Genomic DNA, 22,228 nt, shown 5'->3' with positions numbered 1-22,228 from the left:
CGGGGCCCAGCCCGCCGCCAGGCTCGGTTTCCTCTCCCGCCTCCTGCGAGGGCGGGACTAAGGCCCGGGCCGCGGTAACCCTGCCCCCCCACGCTCCGCGCCCGGCCCAGGGGGCCACCCACCGGCGACGCCCACCCAGCCCGGGCTCCGGAGCTGGGCACCCCTCACCCAGCCCGGTACTGCCCTGCGCCCCCGCCCCCGGCTCCACGGTGGCTCCTCCCGCCCGAGCCACCGTGGCCACAGCGGGCCGCCGGACTCCGCGGCCAGGGAGGCCTGGCGGTGCCCTGGGCCCGCCCCCACCCCCTGCCTGGGCCCAATCAGTATCCCGGAACCCAGAAGCCCCGATCCTGGTGCCATCTCCGGGTGCCCAGGCACATGGGCCAACCCTAGAGGGGCAGGGCCGGACCTTCCCCTGTGCAGGACCTCCTCTGCCCCAGTGTCCAGCCCAGGACGTCTTGCAGGGAGTGGGGCGGAGGGGAGGAGGGAGAAGAGGGAAAAGAGGCTGAGAGCACCCCGCCCCCACTCCCAGAACACAGACACGCATTGAGAGGCAGCTCAGAGCCGCTTTGTCCCCCCGCGGTGCCCACAGGCCTGGACTCTGCCAGCTGCACTGGCTCCCTGAGATGGCCCCTTCCCCCTCTGAGTGGACAGCGCTGGCATGCACCAGTCTGTGGCCTCATCAGTCGGGATGACAGGCTGGGGCCACCTGGAGCCCATCCAGCTAGACACCCTTCAAAAACCCCTTTCTTCACAAAGCAATCCTGCAGAAATACCGCATTGGCTAGGGAAGCATAGGGAGGGCCAGAGTTAATTACAGTGGAGGCTGTTTTTTGGTGGGTGGGGGTGGGGGGGGAGCCAATTAATCCCCTTACAAATTTATACGATCAGTGATTGTGCCCCCTGCTACCTGGTCTATCTTGACCAGGAACTGCCTCACTCCAGGGACAAAATCGAAAGCCTGCCTCAAGCTGTGGCCCTGGTGCAGTCCTTCTCAAAGCACTTTGACATGCACCTCACTGGAGCTCCATTAGCTCCGCGAAGTTGACAGGGGTTCTCATCAATCCTGTTTTACAGATGGAGAAACTAGGACTCAAGGAAATTGTAGGACTTGCCAGAGGTAATACAGCCCCTAAATGGCAGAGGCAACAACAGCAACACCCAAGTCTTCTAAATCCAGGTGGATCCCCTTCCCAACAGCAGAGGGCGTGGTCAGTGAGTCTCTGTGGTGTTCGGAGGGAACCAGGGCAGGGCAGGGAAGGTCCAGCAGAATCTAAAGTTAGGGAAGGGCGGCCAGAAGAGGAGAGGAGCTGCCCTGTCTCAGCCCCTGTGGGCACTAGCACACCCAACCCTAGAGCAGGAGTAAGGGGAGGATTTGCTCCGGCCCCAGGAAGTCGCTGGTAGTCTGATGGGGGCAAGCGATTCTATGTACCCGTGCAGGACCCAGTCACAAATGCAGCAGCAGAGGGACAAAGAGAGACATCTCTCACTTCACCACCCTCTAGACAGTGTGCCCCTTGCCATCCATGTCTTCTTTCCTAGCGCACAAGCTCCGTGAGTGCAGGACCATGTAGCCATTGTGTTCACTGCTGTCACCCAGCCCTTGAAGTAGGTAATTACTGTAGGTTCAATGACGTTCAGAGGAAGGGTTGTCCCTCTTCCTGTCCAAGGCTGATCCTCCCACGTGTGCTCTAGACCCCATCTGATCTCTCCATGTTATCTCTTCTCTTCAGTGTCCTTAGTTTATCCTGTCTTATCAGCTCCTTTCCCCAGAGCAAAACCGAAATCTCAAGTCTTTCCTAGTAAAACAAAACAAAACAAGACCAAACAAAGCCAAGCCACATGCTTCCTGAAACTCATTCTTTTCTAGCTACTTTCCTGCTTTTTTCCTTTTTTCTCCAACTGGTCCTCCTCAAATCTCGCCCTGGGTTGAGGCTTCCAGCTGGCCATGACAATGAGTTCTCACGACACTATCAGTGATTTTCTTTCTTTTTTTTTTTTTTAAAGATTTTATTTATTTATTTGACAGAGACAGCCAGCGAGAGAGGGAATACAAGCAGGGGGAGTGGGAGAGGAAGAAGCAGGCTCCCAGAGGAGGAGCCTGATGTGGGGCTCGATCCCATAACGCCGGGATCACGCCCTGAGCCGAAGGCAGACGCTTAACGACTGAGCCACCCAGGCGCCCCTATCAGTGATTTTCTAACTGTAAAATTCTAGGGAAACTTTTCAGTCCATGGGATAGGAGTGTTGAGACTGGGTCAGAGGGTGGAGAAGGGCTGGGGGCAGGCCAGAGGGAGAACTGGCAGGGTTGGGAGAGCCTGGAGATGAAGGGCTGAGGCTAGCTCAGTCACAGTAATGGAGCTGAGTCCTGACAGAGGCCATGGAACTGGGCAGGAGTGGGACGAGGCTGGGTGGGGGCACTGGAGAGGGACTGGGGGGCCTGAGAAGGGGGTTGTCCAAATCTTTAGGCCTGAAGGGGCTTCACTGTACCTCATCCACCCAGGACACACAGGAGCCTCCTGCCCTCACCAAGCCAGTCTCCCGGGCCCCAGTGAAGGGCAGAGCCACTTTCCTGGAAAAGGAGAGGCAGAAAGTAATTAATCTGTGATCAGATGAGACAAAATATGAACTTTGCCAGTAGCAGGCTCTCCCCAAGGGGCCTGGAATATGACAACAGTAATGCTAGCAGCTAACACTGCAAATGAGTTTGTCCCATTGTACAGGGGTTGGAAATGAACTTTCCCAGCTTACCCAGCTGGGATTTGAAGATGGTCTTCTGTGGCTTCTAAGTCCAGGCCCTTGCAGTCCATGGCCTGCCTCTCCTGTAACATGTCTAAAATGCTCCCCACTATGCTTGGCATACAGAGCACGTACTTGGGGAAACTGATACCCAGCCCTTATCCCCGGCAGGAGTCTATGTGGGAAGATAGCGGGATATTTAGAGTGGGGAAGGGCAGTGGAAGCCAGGCAGAGAGGAGGGGCTGGGACCATGCCTGTGACCCAGTTTGGGCTTTGCCTGGGTCTGTGGTACCCGAGTGAATGCACTGCTGAGTCATCTCACTGCTGGGCTGCATGGCCAGCCCAGGGCTCCTCCCCACCCCCTTTTGTTCCTCTTCAAATCAGAGCTGAGAGTAGCCCTGGGCTCTCCCAGGGCCTTCCTGCCCTCCCAGGACCACGGCCCTGGAGCCTCCATTCCAGAGGCTCCTGCCCCACCCAGCTGTCTGGCTCAGGGGGATTCTGGGCCATTGTGAGATAAGGGGAACTCCATTCCTCTCCCCTACTTGCCTCGAGGTTAGTCCCATGCTTTCTCCAGTCCTCCTCCTCCCAGTTGTCCTCTGGCACAGTCACCTCCTGCAGATAGATAATTACGCATTCCTTTCTTCCCAAGGACCCCGAGCCCTTTCCTCATTGATTTAATCTCATTACACCCACTCCAGGGTGTCAAAGACACACTGATTCTTCCTTGCAACCCAGAGCTGGGGAGACCAAGGCCCAGGAGAGCCCCAGAAACTTGGCCAAGGTCTCACGGCTTAGCTGGGGACTAAAGGAACCAGATCTCCTGGCTCCCACTGTCCCCAAATAAACCAACATCTCTCTTGCAACATAGGGTCTTTCCTGGTGTCTCACTTTATTCTTTCTCAGTGCTAACGAAAGACTGTGACTCTCGAGTTTGTCCTCTTGGTGGAGGGGGAGTTCTGGGGATGGGCGAAGGACAGTGGGGATCAGCCTCACCACCGGCCCAGCTACCGGTAGGAAGGAGCACTGTTTTGGCAATACCTTTGCAGGATTGCCTGCCCCAGAGTGCTCTGCTGCTTTGCAGAGCCCCAGGGCAGCCTGGGCAGAACCTCCACAGCCTGGGCCTCAGGAAAGGAGGGGTTAGCTGGGCTGGTTTGGGTGGTATCTATGAACAGCCTGTGGGGGGGGGGGGGGCGCTGTGGGAGCAGCAGCAGTCCCAGGCAGCCAGTGCCTAGCCTCGGGAGCCCAGCCCAACCAGTGGGGCAGACGGGGAGGGCCAGGTTATCTTTAAATGGCACCTTACTCAGACTGCACCTCTGCCAGCTGGGCAGGGTGGGGGCAGACAAGTGTTATTTTGGGATCTGAGGGTAAGGAAGGAAGACGGTTCTGTTTACAGCTCTCTTTGTTTATCCCCACTCCCTCTCCTGGGAAGGGTTTGGGGACATGGGCCTCAGCTGGTCCTTTCTGCAGTGGGGTCTCTGTTTTCAGCCTAGCCCTGTTAATCAGTGGCACGGGTGGGAACTGTTGGACCGACAGAGGCACAGGGCCTTTGGTGGTGTGACAAGCTCTGCAAAGACAAGTTGGGGTAGTGAGAGTTGCTTTAGGCTTGGAATTAGACTAATGGCTGCCATTACTTCTTACTATGAGCCAGCACTCCGCAGTGCTTAGTATGGTGTTGACTTTAATCCTCAGAATGAGTCCCTGATGCAGATAACAATATGACACCTGTTCTGGGGATGAGGAGATGAAGGTACAGATAATTTAAGCAGCTTGCCCAAAGTCACGCAGCTGGTAGATGGCAAGAGCCAGGATTCGAACCCAAGCAGTCTGGCTCTGGAATTCCCACTCTGAACCCCTAACCAGAGCATGAATCCTGTTCCCTCTGTCACTGGCTCTGTAAACCTGGGGAAGTCACCTAATCCCTCTGGGCTGGGCTTCCTCGTTTGTACTGGACTATGGTTTAGTCAAACCCACTAGAATCCTCAAGTCAGCTGGCAGAGGCCCTCTGGCCCATTCTCTCTCTCCCTGTTCAATGGAAAAAGAATTTACTCAGGGTCACATAACACGTCACTAGCAGAGCTTGGGCAGGAACCCAACCCTCTTGCCTCCACATATATTTCTGTGCTCTTGCCAGCGAAGCTCCATGAGTCAGGGATGAGGCAAGGGAGCCCAGCCAGGGAGGGATAGGAGATCAGGCGTGGATCCGCAATCACAAAAGCAGGTGTAAGAGAAACGCCACATTGCTTTTCTTTCCATTCAGTTAGATCAGACCAAGTCTCTACCCTGCCGGCTGGTGGGGAATTATCTATCTTCTGGGATCACAAGAAGGTCCTGGGACCTCACACAATGCAAAGTACTGAGGGTGGGCCCTGCAGGCCTCGTCCTCTGACATCCAGGCGCGGGCAAGTACAGCAGTCCGGCCTGGGTGCCGCGGGCACAGACACCATTCCCAGAGCCCTGGCGCCCAGCAGCTTGCCTCCCCAGGGACTCCATGCAGCCCCTTCCTTAGGAAGTCCTCCCGTCCCCAAGTGCTCTGCCAGGATCCGGGCAAGGTCCCTACCATTCAGGCCCCATGGACTTCTGCTTTTTGTCCTCTGGGACCCCTCCCCTTTCTGTCTCTTCCCTTCTTCCTCTGTGACCCTGAGCCTTATCTCAGTGCAGTCAAGCTCTTACAGAGGCTCCACAAGCATGGCTATCCTCAAGCAGCTCTGCTTTCCACCCTGCAAAAGCAACTAAGGCAAGGAGATGCAGACTTGGGCTATATTCTTGGAATAAGTAGAGGGGAAAAAACCTAGTGAAAGCAAGCCAATACATCGATAACTTATAATATCATGTAGAACGTCACAGAAAAACTGCTTAGCAGGTGGAAGGCAGGAGCTGCAGCCACCACCTGTTTCTATCCTGTTCCCAGGCAGGATGGCAGTGCCGCAGCTCTTCCTCACAGAACTGGCCTCCCAAAGGCTCCCTGAGACCCTAATTTAGCAGCAGCATCTGTGAAACTGAACTGAGTCATTCTGATCCAGTGAGTCAGGGAGACGGAGCCAAACATAGCTCCCAGCTCCTGGAGGGCGGGGAAGACACGGAGAGAAGCACTCTCTCCCATTTGAAGTGCTTCAATGAAGTCATCTTTAATTCTAACTACAACTCGGAGGTAGGTATTAGCTCTCCATTTTACAAATATGGAAACCAAGGATCAGAGGGGATGTCACTTACCGCACCTGCCTCCTCCCCTTCTGGCTCTGCAATCATGCCAAGTTAGAGCAACTCGAGACTTGAAGGGACTTCCTAGGCCTTCCGGTCAGGCCAGTCCTTCCTCCTTTTCTCTTCCTGCAGCACATCTGCCATAAAGTCGTGCACCATACAGGTCCAAAAAACCCAGTGTAATTCGCAATTTTAGAAAAACAACAGTAATGCCACACATTTCTCACCTACTCAAAAAACAAAACATAATAAAACAAACAACCCCCACCAAAACAAAACAGGAGAATGTGAGGGTCCTTGTTAGATGGCTAATGTGGAGGCTGTACCAATCCAGCAGAGAAAGATGGGTAATTCACAAAAGGTAGAATTTTATTAACAATCACTTTAGGCTGCTTTGCTACCTGAATCCTGAGGAAGTGTGGTGGAGGTCCAGACTGAGCCCCTGTCAGCCGTCACTTCTGGAAGACCTTTCTCCACCCGCCATCAGGGCCCATGGACTCTCCCTTGTCAACCTGTCACTGTCTGACCTCTTCCACTCCATGTCCTCCTGTTACTCAGGGCTCTCACCTGCACTCCTGCCCTCAGTCTCCCCTTCTAGTCATGTTTGGACAGACATCAGAACGCTTTCCAAAATGCAAACCTGATCATGTCACATCTCTGCCTAAAGTTCGTGAGTGACCTGTTTCCGGAAGAGGGCAAGGCCTGTAGGATCCCTCCCCATGTGGCCTCCACTTGTTCTCCCAGCTGATTTCTGGCCAAGAGCCCTTTGAACCATAAATTCCAATACTTTCAACCTGTGTATAAGCTGTGAAAATGCAGTCCTATTCCGTGATATTCTTTTCTCTGTAGTGTCCTACCCCACGCTCATCTGCCTGGCAAACACACAGGGGAGGTGATAGAAAACTGGCAGAAAGTGCAAAACCTCCTCGGATCAGAATCGCACACTTCGCTGTGACTTTTGGCAGGTGACATTTAATAACCCTGTGCCTCAGTTTCATCAGTCTGGAGATGGGTAAACAGAAGTGTGCACTTTGTAGTTACTAGATGGTCTGCATGAGATAACCCAAGGAACACTCTGGAACAGTCACTGGCATTTAGTGCTGCTGAAACCTTAGCAGTGGTTAGCCACCTCGCAAGTGCTCAGTTTAAGGGTCACCTTCTCCATGCAGCCCTGCCTGCCTTCTCCTCCCCGTTACCATTAACCCTTCCTCTTTTGGGTAGTGGGGATCGACCCCAGTACTTCTCTCATAGTACTACCCACATCTGTTGCATTATTTTTGACCCCCTACTGGACTAGCTTCTTGAGGGAAAGGGCCAAGCCTCTCCAGAATCTAGCACTGGCCTTGCATGGAAGAACAGTTTGGTGTTTGCTGAACGGAATAAACGTATAGTGGCCAGAAACTGGCTTTGAGTTTATCATCTACTTGTTGGCCATGTGTCTGCCTGGCTGCGGTGAGAAGTAGAGTAGGTCTTTCACTGGACAACCCTTTCATTTTCCAAAGCAGTGTCCTGTTTTCCCTGAGTCTTCTCAGCTCCTTCAAGCTTCTTCCCCCCAAAACAGCTTTGGTCCTCCAGTTCTTGGTTTTCCTCTTGCAGATGGGCTCGCCGTCTGTCAGGGAGCCTCCTGTTTGAGCACCATAATGGAACCGAGCACTCTAGGATTGCTGACAGACACAGAGGACTGAAATGATCTTGCACAATCTGTGTCTACTACCCCAGCCAGGACTGCACTGGAGTTTAGTGAGGACACGTTAACAGTTCCTGACATCGTGAACACTTCTTACCGGCACACAGAATTGTTAACAAGAGCCCAGTGCTCTGTAATTCTTCAGTCTCTTCAGACTCATCAATCTGAGTTCTGAAAACAACCTTACCTTTAAATTCTGCTTATTTTTTAAAGCTTGTATTTGTTTGAATCCTTAATTGTCATCCTTCCCAGAGGTTCCTGTTATTTAAAAGTCTGATCGGCAGGGGAACCTGGGTGGCTGTCAGTTAAGCATCTGACTTGATTTCTTCTCAGGTTATGATTCTAAGGTTGAGAGATGTAGCCCCAAGGAACTTGCTTGGGATTCTCGCTCTCCTTCTAACCCCTTCCCCCACCTAAAAAAAAAATCTGATCAGCAACTCTCCTATCTAGTACAGTTTCTTTTGTAAATGGCCTCAAACCCTCTTCTGGAATGGCTAAGGCATTACAAAGCCCCCTCATCTGTCATTAGTATCAAAAGAGGGCCAAGCACAGAGCCCTGGGGCACAGCATAAACCACTCCACAATAAGTCGGTCTGTGGTCTGAGAGTTGGTGGCCGGTAACCAACTTCTCTATTCTCCTAATGCTTTGATTTTACCGTGCCCAGATGTTATCTGTTCACAAAATCAGACGACGAGTCTAGTTTGGCAGCGCTTGCTCTGAACTCATAATGAACATGTATTAAACCCCAGTGATTACAACATTCTTATTTATCAGCTCGAGTCATCTGTCTGTAGTCCCTGATCTGTCACAGATCGGGCAGGAACTCACAACCAGCTTCCTTCCGTTCTTGGACTTCCACCTCCTCCATCTTCTGGTTGTGTCTTCCATTTTCCCTTCAGTTCTTTCCACTAAGAGCCCAACACTCTGCTGGGAAAGCCCTTGGTGTCCTAGGTGTTACTCACCAGGCTCAGGAGACCTGAAGTAGTTCAGAGCAGCACAGCGTTCTCTCATTCCCTTGTTTATCTTATCTTGACCTTCAACTCCTTTCAACCTGCTAGCCCCAATCTTTTCAGACCCAAGGTAGTTCTTTGGCCAAAAGAACAGGAGACAAAACAGGAGCTAGAGTTCAACTTTCTGGCAATACCACTGGACTCAAGCAGATCTTTTTTCTCCCTGCTGATGCTGGATATAGTCTCTGAACTCTCTTTCTCATCGACAGAATGGGTATATTATTCACTGTGTACCTGCCGTAAAGGTTAAATGGGATGATGTGAAAATGCTGTGGGAGCACAGAAGTGCCTGCACACCAAGGGGTCCAAGACCCCCTGCTCTCATCCACAACAGTATGTCTGCTGGGCAAGGGTGGCCCCCCCCAGATGATATGAAGACCCTTTCCTTCAGGGCTCTAGTTTTCCAGTCCTCCCCAAAAATCAGCGAGAGAGGACCTTTTTTGGCACTAGATACAGACTCTCTTTTCTAATTAGCACGCCCAGAAGGGGCCTATATTATTCTATGTGTGGGAGCCCTAAGACTTCCCGAACTCAGCAATTCAGTGCCAATGGCATGAGACCATTCTTTTGTGCCACAATCAGGAGCTGATTTGGCCTCCTGGAACCTTCAGCACTGAAACCAACTGGCACTGCCTTGAGATCAACTATGGAGTGAGTTTCTAAGGCTGACTGTGGTTTTCCTGAGCACCAATTGGCCAGACCTCCTATCACTGCCCCAATATAAGCGACTCTCCCAACTCAAGAGGGGAGAAGCAGCAGGGTCAGTTACTAGTCTCAGAACCTGGCTGGGAGCAGACCGTGCTGTGCACACGCCCTCAGGCTTTTCAAAGACAGTAACGTTAACAGACACTTTCCCCAACTCAGTCTGATGTGGGAATTGTACTCCAGGGACACCTAGTGGCGTGAAATCACTATTAGCTACAAAATCCTCAGGCTTCCCTAACAGTCCTGTACAGCAAATGCCCCACAAGTGGGGCCCTTTCCTCAAGAACATAGACTTAAATTCACTTTATACTGTATTTCTCATCTGCAGGACCACAAGCCTAAAGAAATCTCTTGTAGCTACTAAAACTGGGCACCAAGTGTGGGCACTCTCAAAACAGGTAGTGCTGGGCTTTGCCTTCCTCCCCTTGATTTATTATCCTCACTCACTCTCTGAACCCACAAAAGACTGAAATTCCGAATTAAGGGACTGCCCTTAAAAATCCTTGGACGATACTAGTTCTCTAAGAATCATTTCGAGCTAGGTGAGCTAAAACACACTAGGGTGTCTACAGGGCTCCACCTAATCCTTTTCCCCTTATTCTTATTTTCCTTCTAAAAGGAACAGAAGGCAGATGTGCTGGGACACCTTATACCATGCGGACTAAATTCATTTGTAAAGATTACTTTACTCTCCTAGAAAAATACACATTGCAAATTTGAGGGCTACAACTTAACCACTTTAGAGGATTCCTGAGGGAGAGGGGGTAACCTTTGAATATCAGACTGTGTGGTGACGTGTGGGAGAGGAATATTAAATATGGTTGGGTCAGGAGGACTTTTAAAAAAATGTTTTTCCCATTTTTTTTTCTAAAAAAGGAAAACCAAGGTGCCATCTGTCTGGCTTATTTTGTCTGTGTGCATGTATACACAGGGATAGCTTGGGGGGAGGGGCTGTGTCATGCAATGAGGCAAAAACAAGATGACTTCCTTTGACAGGGGAGCCTTAGTGTTATAGGAGGGAGACAAGGAGAAGTCACTGGAGAGGGCTCAGAATGTAGCTGCTCCCTCTCGTTCCTATGGAGAACCCAGAGCGTCTGTGGTGGAGGGCAGAAAGCAGAATCATCTCTCTAGGGTATTCCTATCTGAACACATCAGATGTCCTATGAAAGTAAACAGGTCTGTTTTAGAGTATAAATGGTCATGACTTCCTGTGCTCCTGAGGTGGGGCAAAATAATCCATGAACACATAATCCTTCTGGGCAATATGTTTCTGGAGTGGCCAGCAGAGGACTCTAGGAACAGAAGTGAGGGCACAGGTGGGGAGCAAAAGGTTCTAGAGATGGAGTCTCTTCAGGGAGTCTTTGAGAAATGTCCTTTGTTCCAGTATTCCTAAGTGACAGCACTGGTGAGCTTGGTCTGAATTGTCAGGGTCACTCTGCAAAGACCAAGGGCCAAGAGTCAGGAGGCCACTCTAGGTTGAAAAGAAAGTACATCTTGAGGCCAGTTAAGGGCTGCAAAATGGTTTGTGGCTGGGCCAGGAGGAGCAGATGTGGAAAGTCTCCGTTTTTTAGATGCCAATGGTCTGCAGAACCCGCCTCTCGTTGTCATTAAGGTGGCCTGAGAACATTATGTAGCAGGGCTGCTGAGCAAACTGGCAGAGGAAGTCCGTGAGATATGCCTGGAGGGAAGAAAAAGAGTGGCATTACCGAGGGTTCCCAGGCTCACCGTCTGTAGCAGGGCAAGAACCCCAAGTGGTATGGGAAGCACTGGCTTTTAGACAAATGCCAACATCCTGAGGGGTGGCTTTCTACATTCTTAGATCTAGTTCAGGTTCAACCCAGAGCCTAAATTCCATAAAGAGACGAAATTTTCCCAACAGATCTCATATTCCACCCAAGGACCTTCACAAGATAGCCAGGTCGCAAGAAATTGGACTGCCATACTGGCAGGTGTAACACTAAGGTGCAAAGGCCCAGCCCACCCAGAGCCCTTGACTACTCAGCAAGACAGGAACTCTGCCCTGAAGCTCCCAGGATGAACTATAAATGGGTTTGAGGCCATATTCCTGACATTGTCACTTGCAAGACATCTATCTTCTCCGGACATTCTCACCTGCAGATCAATCTGATAGAGAGGATCCTTTAGGGCATCAGGGTCATCTTCCTCATCATCCTCGTAGTAATCCTCCTCTGTCAGACACAGCCAACATAGAGAGGGGTCAGGGCAGAGGCCCCTGCTTGTGCCTCAAATGGGGAGGCATCACCACATGGCTGGGGTACAAGGGCTAAAAGAGCCCAAGGAACGTCCCTTGTGGGCCCACCTCTCCCCTTTCTTTGGCACGCAGTTCTTGGTACCAGTGCACAGAAAAGGTATTTAGCATGGCTGTCCTCTTCTCAAACTGCTTACCATATTTACTTGTAGCGAGAATGTCAGATAAGAGCTGGCCAGCTAAACCATCCTCTTCCTCCTCTTCGTCCTCCTCCTGGTCCTCCCACATATCATTGGAGTCATCTACTTGGAGAGGAAAAGCAGCTGGAGCACGCTCACACGTTTTCCCTTCCCAAATGCAAACAGGCCAGAACAGAAGGGTCCCAAGGGTTTTTGCAACGTGGCCTGTGGCCAAGCCCTCCCAAAATGTTTAAATGGAAGAACTGAGGGTGTTCTGGTGGGTAGATAAAAGGTTGAGAAACTCCTGAGACAAACCAATCAGAAAGGGCTAAGCAGCTTGCTCCTGGCTGCCTCCCACCCCAGCCTCCGAGAGACATCATAAGGCAGACTTGAGGAGTGGCTCTTCACGTGTGTAGCAGTGCTAGCCACATGACAGGCATGCAGCAAACATTAAACAACCCCCAGTGATTCAATAAGCCAAACTGATAATTGGAACATTTGTAACATGATCTGCCAGGCTAAAAGTCTGCTGGGAGTGAGCCTGGTGCACCTTGACCCCACTCTGCAGGAGTGGCCTGGCGTGCGGCATTGGCCTCCATGACGTTGGAGAGCTCATTGATGATCAGCTTCAGGATCTTGACCAGCAAAGGAATGTTCGTCCAGCGCTCAGGGTCTGGAAAGGAAAGGAAAGGCTTCTAGGCAGACTGTCAGTGGGCTCCCGTCTGGCAGTGCTCCCTGTCCTCCCGCGGCACTGCTCACCAGACACAGTTCACCAGCCCTCAGACTTTCCACCATTCCAGACCCTATCCAGTTGCCAAAGAACGACTTAGGGTTAAATAACTTCATTCTGCTTGGTGTTCTAAGAGTTCAGAAATTGGGACAGGTGAGAGAGTTCAGGAATTACAGGAGGTAGGTTTTTGCTGGTAATAAAGCTTGGACACCAAGTAGCTGTACAGAGTGCGATACTCCAGCCCCCATGACTTGCAGCTTGAGAAACAGCATAGCTGATGATAAAGCTACAGCTGAAGACGGCAGCCTTGCACTCGCTGCTTACTGAGATCACTGAGATCACAGGCCAAAAGCAATCTGATAACAGAGACATGTTGAAATGGGTATCACAGCCCCTGAATGAAGCTGAAAGTTGGGGTACCTGAGACTGTTTTTGCCAATTTTCAGCAACAAGAAGGAACTGTCTGTTCTGATCCTTTACCTATAGCTTTTTTGTTCCTTTTTATCAAAGCCGTCACTAACAATTATATTTTAAAAATCTAGATCACAGTACATCCCTGCCTTCCACCCCACTTAGCCCCTAGGGAGGAGACTGGACGGGCAGCAGCATCACCCACTTTTGGCTGACTTAGAGCGGGTGCGGATGCCCTCATCCATGCTGTAGATCTCCTCTCCCTTCACGCGGATATCCTGTAGCCGTTTGTCATCTGCATTGATGCCATGCTGGAGCAGTTTACACAGTGCCACAGAGCTAGCAAGGAAGAGCCAAAAAGGGTCAATCAGCAACCCATCTAGAGTTCACTCCAAGGAGATAAGCAATTATGTCCTAAGACTCTTCTCTTGGTTGGTGAAAATTTTGTTCACAACTAATTAGAAGAGATAAGAGAACTTAGCTGAAAATGGGATTTAGTGTTCATGAGGATGGGCTAATGAGTTTTGAACTTCTTGAACAAAGCTAGGGTGGGCAAGGATCACAATGGCTGGCCACACTGGCAGGTGCAATGGGGTGATGAGAACCAGTGGGAGGCAAGTCGAGGACAGGCAGTTAGCGAGCCAGGGTTAGAAGGCTTGGGTTTATAAAGCCAAGTAAGCCACCAGCAGTACTTGGCTGGTGAAGTCTGTGGCAGAGGAGTGTCTCTAACCAGCAGAGGGGGGAAAAAGAAATATGGTGTACTTCTGTCGACCATGTTTTGGAAATTTCAAGATGGCACCTATTCAAAGACACCGATTAACAATAAAGAAATAGAGGGAAAAGGGAATAGAAGGGGCAGTTTGCCATGTTGAACAAAAATCAATGAAGCAGTTAGGGAAAGAAGAAAGGCAAGGAGAGGGCAGAATGCCCACAAAAGAAAGATGGGCCCTACCTGACTTTGCCCTCATATTGTCCATAGAACAGATGCTGTCGGCTTGTCCATTCAGCCATTACAAACTCCAGGGCGGGTTTGCCAGTAGGTCCTGGGAGGCTGCACAGGAACTCCAAGAGGGGTTCCAGCTGAGTGTGTACCAGATGAGCGAACACCATGATCAGAGACTAGGAGGGAACAAGAAGGACGTCTGCTTCAGGCAAACCAATTTCAGAGACTTGGGGATGAGGGGGAATGGGGCCGGCCAGTCAAGAAATAGGGAACATGGAGATTTCCTTGTCAACATTTCTTGGGCCAGAATAGACAGATTTTACGTAACTGTTCTGCAAGGACAGTAAGACAAAGTAAAATACCTCAGGACCTGTATATCGATTTCCGTCTCTACCACCTGGAGGTTGGGAAAGCCCGCCTTCCCCACTGTCCTCTTACCTGCATGACACTGAGCGTTTCTGCCTGCTGCATCTTACTGAGGATGGCACGAAGAATCTGGTCCAGATTCTCCCCCAGCTCCCGCCCTGCCTTGGAGATGAGGGTGGAGACGAGGCGACCCACAAAGGCCGCAGTGAACTCAGAGGTACGGGGGTCCAGGAGCTGGCTCACCACTTGCATCACGTACCACAGCCCATTGTGGCCCTGCTCGTCGTGCCACTGGGCCACCTGCTCCAGTGTCACGGACACATAAGCCCGCAAGCACTCTCCACCATTCTAGGGAGACAAAGATGGCAAATGAGATCAGCAACAGGGGGGACAGATGTCAGGAGGCCCTCAGTCAGTATGGGCAAATGTTATTCTTAGAGGCGTACGCCTCGTAAGAGTGAGGAGCCTCCAGGGTTTGTGGTGGGCACATACTACTGGAGTCAGGAATTTACTGTTACGGATATAGCCATACACTACACAATCCTTGCTTTAGCTAATCAGCTGTCTCAAAAATGCGTATTTCTGATCACAAGGGATAATGGCCAAGTAAACTAAGTTTAAGCCATAAAGATCTACCTCTGGTACCGGAAAAACATGTTTAAGATGTAAGCAGTGATTATGGACACTATAGGTCTTCATGGGAATAAAGACAGACCTATATGAACCGCTGTCTGCCTAGAGATTTCCAAAGGCCTATCACTTTGCTGACTGTATTAAGTCAGAACAGACATTCCTATAGCTTTAAGTCTATATGTCTGTAATCTCATCCACATTAGCAATACCCAGATACAGATGGGTAGGATGTCTGGCATCCATAATAAGATTACAACATATCCCAAAGCAGAGAATGCTTGGCTTCTGCAGTCTAGACCTTTCCTGGGTCCCTTGGTTATATATGGATTTGAGAGACCTGTATCTCAAAAGCATGAGACTGTGTCAGCCTTCTCAGGCTACTATAAGCCCACGGCCAGGGAGCTATCTTCCCTTTTCTAGTCACCACGGTTCTCAGATACCTGCATGGTGGCGTTGTCATCCGTGTGAAGGGTGCACTGCGCCACAGCAGGGAAAGCTTGGCAGATGAGGAGCTGGGAAAGGGGAGGCTTTGTATTCCGTACTACTGTGGTCAGGATATCTATGGCCGTCTGAAGGAAAGAAGAGGGAAAAAAAAAGAATCAGAACTGCCCCGAGGGTGGGGGTTGGGGGTGTCCAACAACCAAGATCCTTACTGCATGGATACAACATAGCAACCCAAAGAAAGCTCATTAATTTTCATTAATGAAAGTTTCTGAAGGAAAGAAATAATTAGATGTAGACAGTGCTCTCAGCCTCCTCCTGAGAGCTCGCTGCTTGCTTGGATGGGGGGTGGGCGGTGTACGGCGGTGGAGCGACAGTCTGGGGACATTCTCCGCAGTGCTGCGTAGTAACAGCACTCTGTTCAGTTCACCGAGGGCAACTCGGCAACAAGGAGAGCCATTTTCTTAAAGCCTCAAGAATCACCCACTGTCCTGTGGGCAAAGTAGCCCAGGAAAATCACCCTATGAATCTCTAATGCCACTGGTTGCCCGTCAACTAGGTGGGATCTACAGGTGACATGTGCAGAGCGTGTGCACGCTCTTTCGCACACCTCCCCCCACACTGGTGCCCCGTAACCACTTACCGCACACAGCCCTGCAGGGATCTTGTCCGCTGGGGCCTGCATTATGCTCACTAGAGTGGGAATCAGCCTCATCTGCATTGGGCCCTGACAGGCTTCAATCTGGGACAGCTCCTTGAAGATATCCTGGGCCAGCGAGGCGACGACAGGATCTGAAGCGGACAAGGTAACACAGAAACCCCCAGTGGTCTGCATGTGCTTTTGGCTGAATGATGCCTGTCATTTGGCCCTGACCTAAGCTAACAACTTCTGCTTTGCCTACACATCACATACCTGGGAGCCGGTGAGGCCGTACGAATAACCTGGAACAGGAGAGATGCTAAATCTCCAAGAGCCAGAGTATGCATGGTTTCTTAAGTCAGACTGGCCAGTAATAGCTACTCCTCAAGTGAAACTTGGCTCTTTTTCTGGGGCAAATTTTTAATGACTTTGATTCTTATGAAATCTGGATTATGAAACCAAACGCGTAAGGAAAAAAAAAATCCCCACTGATACTTTGTTAAGAAGACATGAAAGCTTCAAAGATTGCCAAAACACTCATTGCCAGGTTCCCCCGTGTTGAAGTGGAATCATATACATCTCCCAGGGGTTAGTCGTGATAGAAGAAAGAACTCCCAAGGCATTTCCAGACAAAAGGCAAAACCCACAAGGCAGAGCCTTGTGAAGAAATAAAACTTGGGCTTGACCTATTTCACCTACTTAAGAAACATTTCCTCCTGAATCTACAGGAAAAAATAGAAAGTGTGCAATGTACTAAGATACATGTTAAAAGATCACTGCAGCATTACTTCGAGAAAAATTGTGAACAATCTAGATGTGCATTAACAGAACGGGCAAATTATGATACAGCCATTTTATGGAATATTATGTGATGGCTGAGAAGAATGAGGTATTTAAGAGTACAATGTGGAAACCTCTTCAGGACACTCTTTTTTTTTTTTTTTTAAGATTTTGTTTGTTTTGTCAGAGAGAGAGCGAGTGAGCGTGTGCACAAGCAGGGGGAGTGACAGGCAGGAGAAGCAGGGTCCCTGCTGAGCAAGGACACCCCAATGCGGGACTCAAACCCAGGACCCTGGGATCATGATCTGAGCCGAAGGCAGATGCTTAACTGACTGAGACACCCAGGCATCCCCTTCAGGACACATTTTAAGTGAAAAAGCAAATCAAATAAAATGTTTAGTATAATATATATTATATAACTCCTACCTCTATATATCCTGTATTTCAATACTGACACTCCCTCTACAAAAACAAATATCCTCAGTATTTTTTCTGGTAATGAGGCATTACACAAGTAAAGTGTTGTTAATAACGCACACTCACTACTGAAAAACTTAAAATGTAGGAAAGTATTCAAGGAAAGAAACATCTGGAATTCCACCACCTAGAGAGAGACCTACCCTTAACATTTTGATGTATTTTCTTCTGATATTTTTTCTATGTACATTTCTATACATTAATTCTTATCTAAAACAAACCCCAAACTTGGGATTATATTCTATGCGGTTTGGAAAACCCTCTATTTTCTTCTTATAATGTGAGCACTTTTCCACGGCGTTATCTATTCCCTTCAAATTTGATTTTTAGAGGCTGCACAGTATTCTACTTTACGGATATAATACATGTAATTAATCTTTTTTATTACTTCTAAATTTTTGCTACTACAAAAGCCATGTGACAAACCCCATTGCTGGGGACCCTTCGCATGTCTTTCTTCGGTATCTCACTTTCTACGTTACAGCTGTAGGCCTCTTCTTTTCGGAAGATTTTGATGTAGCTGCTCAATTTCTTACTTAATCGTTAAAGTTCTGAATTGTACCTCTTGCCTGCTAACCTTTCACTCGTCTTCTCCCCCAGTTCTGACTGCAGGTGAGAGTGACAGGAAGAGCTACTCCACTCTGTGGTGTTCCTGGAGCTCTATGATGCTAAGGACCATCAGACCCAAATTCACCAGCCACCACCTTCCCGTTGGTGTCCCTCCTCCACACACGGTCCTGGTGGCATACCATTACTGTACTTCAGGAAAATAGCGATGGTGAAGGGGCAGATTTTGCTTTCCATGCTTGCTGTGAACTCTGGGTCTACTGTACAAACGATGCACAGGGTCTCCATCACCAGGTTGAGGACCTCTGAGCTGAACTGGGCTGCTAGGTGAATTAAGCCATCCAGGATACTGGGGAGGAAGGGCTGAAGCACGTGGGTACTCTCTGAGACTTTTAGTTGGTCACAATAACTAGAGAGAGAGAGAAGTAAAGAATTACTCATAAGTGGATCCCTTCATTCCTGGTTTTTCTAGTCAATATCACAGATTACAGCATTTATACGTGTAGCTGTATGAAGCTACTTGTAGAGTTAGTTTTTACTCTTTCTGGGGCATATTTTGTAAACATCAGCACCACCATCTCTATGCTAATTTATTTCTGCTTTGGTTTTTTGCTATTTTAAACTTTCATCCCTCTCCCACTCTGTCATATCATTATATTCACATTATTAAGATGTTAATTAAATGTAATTCCTAAGATTACTGCTTTAATCACATCCTTCAGATTTTGATATATATATTCCTGTTATTTTTCAAATAGTTACAGCTTCTTTTTTTTTTTTTAAGATTTAAAAAATTTCTTTATTTGAGACGGGGCAGGGGAGGAGCAGAGGGAGAGGGAGAAGCAGACTCCCCGCTGAGCACAGAGCCTAATGAGGGGCTCGATCCTATGACCCTGAGATCAAAATTAAAAGTCGGACGCCTTAAATAAATCTTAAAAAAACCAAACCAAACAAAAACAGGATTGGGGGAGGTTCTGAGTGGCTCAGTCGGTTGAGCGTCTGACTCCTGATTTCAGTTCAGGTAGTGACCTCAGGGTCATGAGATCGAGCCCTGCATTAGGCTCTGGGCTCAGCACAGAGTCTGCTTCAGATTCTCTATCCCTCTGCCCTTCCCACTCGTGCTCTCTCCAATAAATAAATAAATCTTAAAAAAAAAAAAGTCAGGGGCATCTGGGTGGCTCAGTCAGTTAAGCATCTGCCTTCTGCTCAGGTCATGATCCCAGGGTCCTGGGATCGAGCCCACGTTGGGCTCTCTGCTTGGTGGGGAGCCTGCTTTTCCCTTTCCCTCTGCCTGCTTGTGCTCTCTGTCAGATAAATAAATAAAATCTTAAAAAAAAAAAAAGCATCAGGTGCTGAACTAAGCCACCCAGGTGCCCCCAAATAGTTATAGGGTTTTTTTTGTTTTGTTTTAAAGATTTTATTTATTTGTCAGAGAAAGAGAGAGCAAAGGCAGGGGGAGCGACAGGCAGAGGGAGAAGCAGCCTCCTCGCTGAACAAGGAGCCGGATGTGGGACTCAATCCCAGGACCCTGGGATCATGACTGAGCTGAAGACAGACGCTTCACCGAATGAGCCACCCAGGCATCCCAATAGCTACAGTTTTTTTTAACATCTTTTCCAATACAACTGTTATTTAGTAGGAGATTATTTAACTTTCATATTATAAGAATTTTGTACTTTTTGGAATATTTTCCATTCTAAAATGAGATCAATTTGTACAAACATTCCATGCAATAATAAATTTGTAATATCTGTGTACAACAGAAAGTTGTGTACTAAAATTTGTATACTATTTGTAGGGTTAAAGTTTTCTATACATACTGTTAACTTATTCACCTGTTATTCAATCAATATTTACTGAGTGTTGCTTACCATGTTCAATGGAATATAATTATTAAAGACATACTAAGTCTTTACTTTTACCTTCAGAATGGCAATAAAAGTCAATAAAAATGCTGTTTCTCTATGTTAAAAGCACCTAGTACAGAAACAAGGCCCTCCCCAGGTACTCAAGAAATGGTTTCTCCTAATTTTTTTAAGTGGTTTATAACCATGTTACTTGTGTCAGATGCTGGGTTCAAAGGTCCATAATAAACAGTGAAACTGTGGGCTTTGATCTCTCAGATTTGTCCATAGACTTTTTAAAAAATATTTATTTACTTATTTGAGAGACAGAGAGAGTGGGAGAGTGGAGGGAAGAGCAGAGGGAGAGGGACAAGCAAATCCCACAACCCATGAGATCATGACCTCAGCTGAAATCATGAGTCGGACACTTAACAAACTGAGCCACCCAGGGGCCCCAGACTTTTTGTTTTTTTGGTCCATAACATCTTGATTTTCAATTCTACCTTGCTCTGGAGCTAACTTTTCCTTAAGAGCTGATCTGTCATCTGGCCTTGGTCAGCTCTCAACTCCTTAGACTAGGCTTTGTATCCATCTCTCTACTGGTCCTCACTTGTGCTCTACCTCCTCCCCTCTGCTTCTCCACTCTAAGGATTTATACTTACTCTGCTCTTCTGACGAACTTGAAACTATACAGTCTGTTAGATCACGGAGATCGCCTCATCTCCTTAGATCATATGGGATCTTGTATGCCACACTAAGGAAGGTTAGACTTTATTCTGGAAGCCAGTGTATCTCAAACTTTTTTTTATAAATTATTCTTAATACCTTCTTTGCCCTCCCCGAAAGTCTTCAAGCAAAATGAAACCCCAGGAAGATGCTACAGATTTATCCTGTGGCTTCACCTGTCACCCGGCATACTAGGACTTTGTTCTGGGGTACCTGTATCTCAGTTTGAAGAGCACAAATGGGGCCATGAGAATTTCATTACAGGAGCAAAAATATCGGGTTTCTCTTTTAGAAAGAACAGTCAGGCCGCTAAAATACTACAGACTGCAGTAGTGGAGGCTGGAGCAGAGACATCAATTAGGAAGCTATGGCAGCAATTCAGGCACAAGAAGTTGAGAATACAAGCTACTAGACTAGTTGTGGTAGGAGAGAAGAGATGAAAGGCTAAGGAGCCAAGACCTAAAAGGCGGAGATCTGGGATCTCCACTTTTACTAAAACAGGGGATACAAAATCTCTTTAAGCATAAGACCTAAAGGTACCAATTTCTTAAAAAAAAAAAAAAAAAAAAAAAAAGGTACTGATTTTTTCTGAATATAGGTAGAGCAGGCTTGGAGGCGGTCAACAGTAAGCTCAGTAGTAGATGTGTTATCCGCCCTGGTACTGGTAAGTAGCAAGATATATTCATTCAGAGCTCTGGAGAAACGCTGGCGTAACTATGATCTGAGAAATATGACAACAGTAGAAGTATCTGTTGACCAACATCTTGTTTCAGAAATGATTTCGGGCAGTTTGCAATGATACATAAATTATGACATGGAAGAATAAATTAAAACCAGGGCAAAAGAAAAGCAAAGGGGGTGTGATGGCCATTAAAAGGTTGCTAGTGACATCAGAAAGAAGAGCTTCAGTAATGTGGTAAGGACATAAGCCAGATTGCAACTGGTTGGGAAACTGAATAGGGAAATGATCAACTGGAGAATCTTGGCCGTGATGAAAAGAATAGCTAGGATCCATTCACAGTTTCTTTTTTTCTTTTTCTTTTTTTAAGATTTATTTATTTGACAGAGAGAGACAGAGAGAGAGAGGGAACACAAGCAAGGGGAGTGTGAGAGGGAGAAGGAGGCTTCCCGCCGAGCAGAGAGCCCGATGCAGGGCTCGATCCCAGGACCCTGGGATTGTGACCTAAGCCGAAGGCAGACGCTTAACAGCTGGGCCACCCAGGCGCCCCTCACAGACAGTTTCTAACCTGGGATCCACAGATGTGGTCAAGGGATCTAGCCTTTGATACATTATATAAAATTTTATAAACATGTATGAGTGTCCCTTTCCCTGGTGTGCAGTTTTCGTCCCCTTTCCAGAGAGATCTGGTTCACCTTTCAAGTAAATCCCTGCCCATGTAGTCACTGACTTAACATCATTTTTTTAAAGTTTTCTTCCCATTTTTTCTGATTATAAGATATAAATTTATAAACAAATCAACCTGAAATTTTTAACTTAATTTTTTCAGCTTTATTGAGGTATAATTACATATAACATTGTAATTACATGTAACATTGTAAAGTATATATTACGGTGATTTGATATACACATACACTGTGAAAGTTCCTCCTCATGCCTTTTGTTAATACCTCAAACATGTCATATATTTTTTGTGTGTGTGAGAAAATTTAGGTTCTATTCTCTTAGCAAATTTCAATTATAAAATACAGTGTTACCAACTATAATCAGTTTTATATTAGATCCTCCTATTTTGTTCATCTTATAGAGAGTGTGTACCCTTTTATCAACCTCTCCCTATACCCCCACCCTCCAGCAACCACTTTCTGCTCCTTTTTTTTAAAGATTTTATTTATTTGAGAAAGAGAGAGGGAGAGAGAATGCATGAGTGGGGGGAGGGGCAGGAGAGGGTAAGCAGACTCCCCGCTCAGCCCCAGGACCCTGAAA

General features: G+C 48.0%; 1 protein-coding gene across 1 annotated transcript in view; it reads right to left on the bottom strand.

Annotated features, from left to right (window-relative positions):
* Window positions 1–10,003: 10,003 nt before the first annotated feature.
* Window positions 10,004–22,228, bottom strand: part of IPO9 (importin 9) — a 53,382-nt gene continuing 41,157 nt past the window's right edge. Inside the window, exons 15-24 of the mRNA XM_008685187.2 lie at window positions 17,896–18,122; window positions 15,893–16,041; window positions 15,249–15,377; window positions 14,248–14,523; window positions 13,819–13,985; window positions 13,072–13,205; window positions 12,276–12,398; window positions 11,744–11,848; window positions 11,450–11,526; window positions 10,004–11,015 (exon numbers count right to left, since the gene is read on the bottom strand). Coding sequence (XP_008683409.2) covers window positions 10,905–11,015; window positions 11,450–11,526; window positions 11,744–11,848; window positions 12,276–12,398; window positions 13,072–13,205; window positions 13,819–13,985; window positions 14,248–14,523; window positions 15,249–15,377; window positions 15,893–16,041; window positions 17,896–18,122 — 1,498 coding nt within the window. The 3' untranslated portion in view covers window positions 10,004–10,904. The remainder of the gene's footprint in view (window positions 11,016–11,449; window positions 11,527–11,743; window positions 11,849–12,275; window positions 12,399–13,071; window positions 13,206–13,818; window positions 13,986–14,247; window positions 14,524–15,248; window positions 15,378–15,892; window positions 16,042–17,895; window positions 18,123–22,228) is intronic.

This window comes from Ursus maritimus, unplaced genomic scaffold (genome assembly GCF_017311325.1).
Source record: "Ursus maritimus isolate PB19 unplaced genomic scaffold, ASM1731132v1 scaffold_2, whole genome shotgun sequence".
In the NCBI taxonomy this organism is placed as follows: domain Eukaryota; kingdom Metazoa; phylum Chordata; class Mammalia; order Carnivora; family Ursidae; genus Ursus; species Ursus maritimus.
The sequence above is the reverse complement of the archived record's forward strand: the minus strand, read 5'-3'. Positions and strand labels throughout refer to the sequence as shown.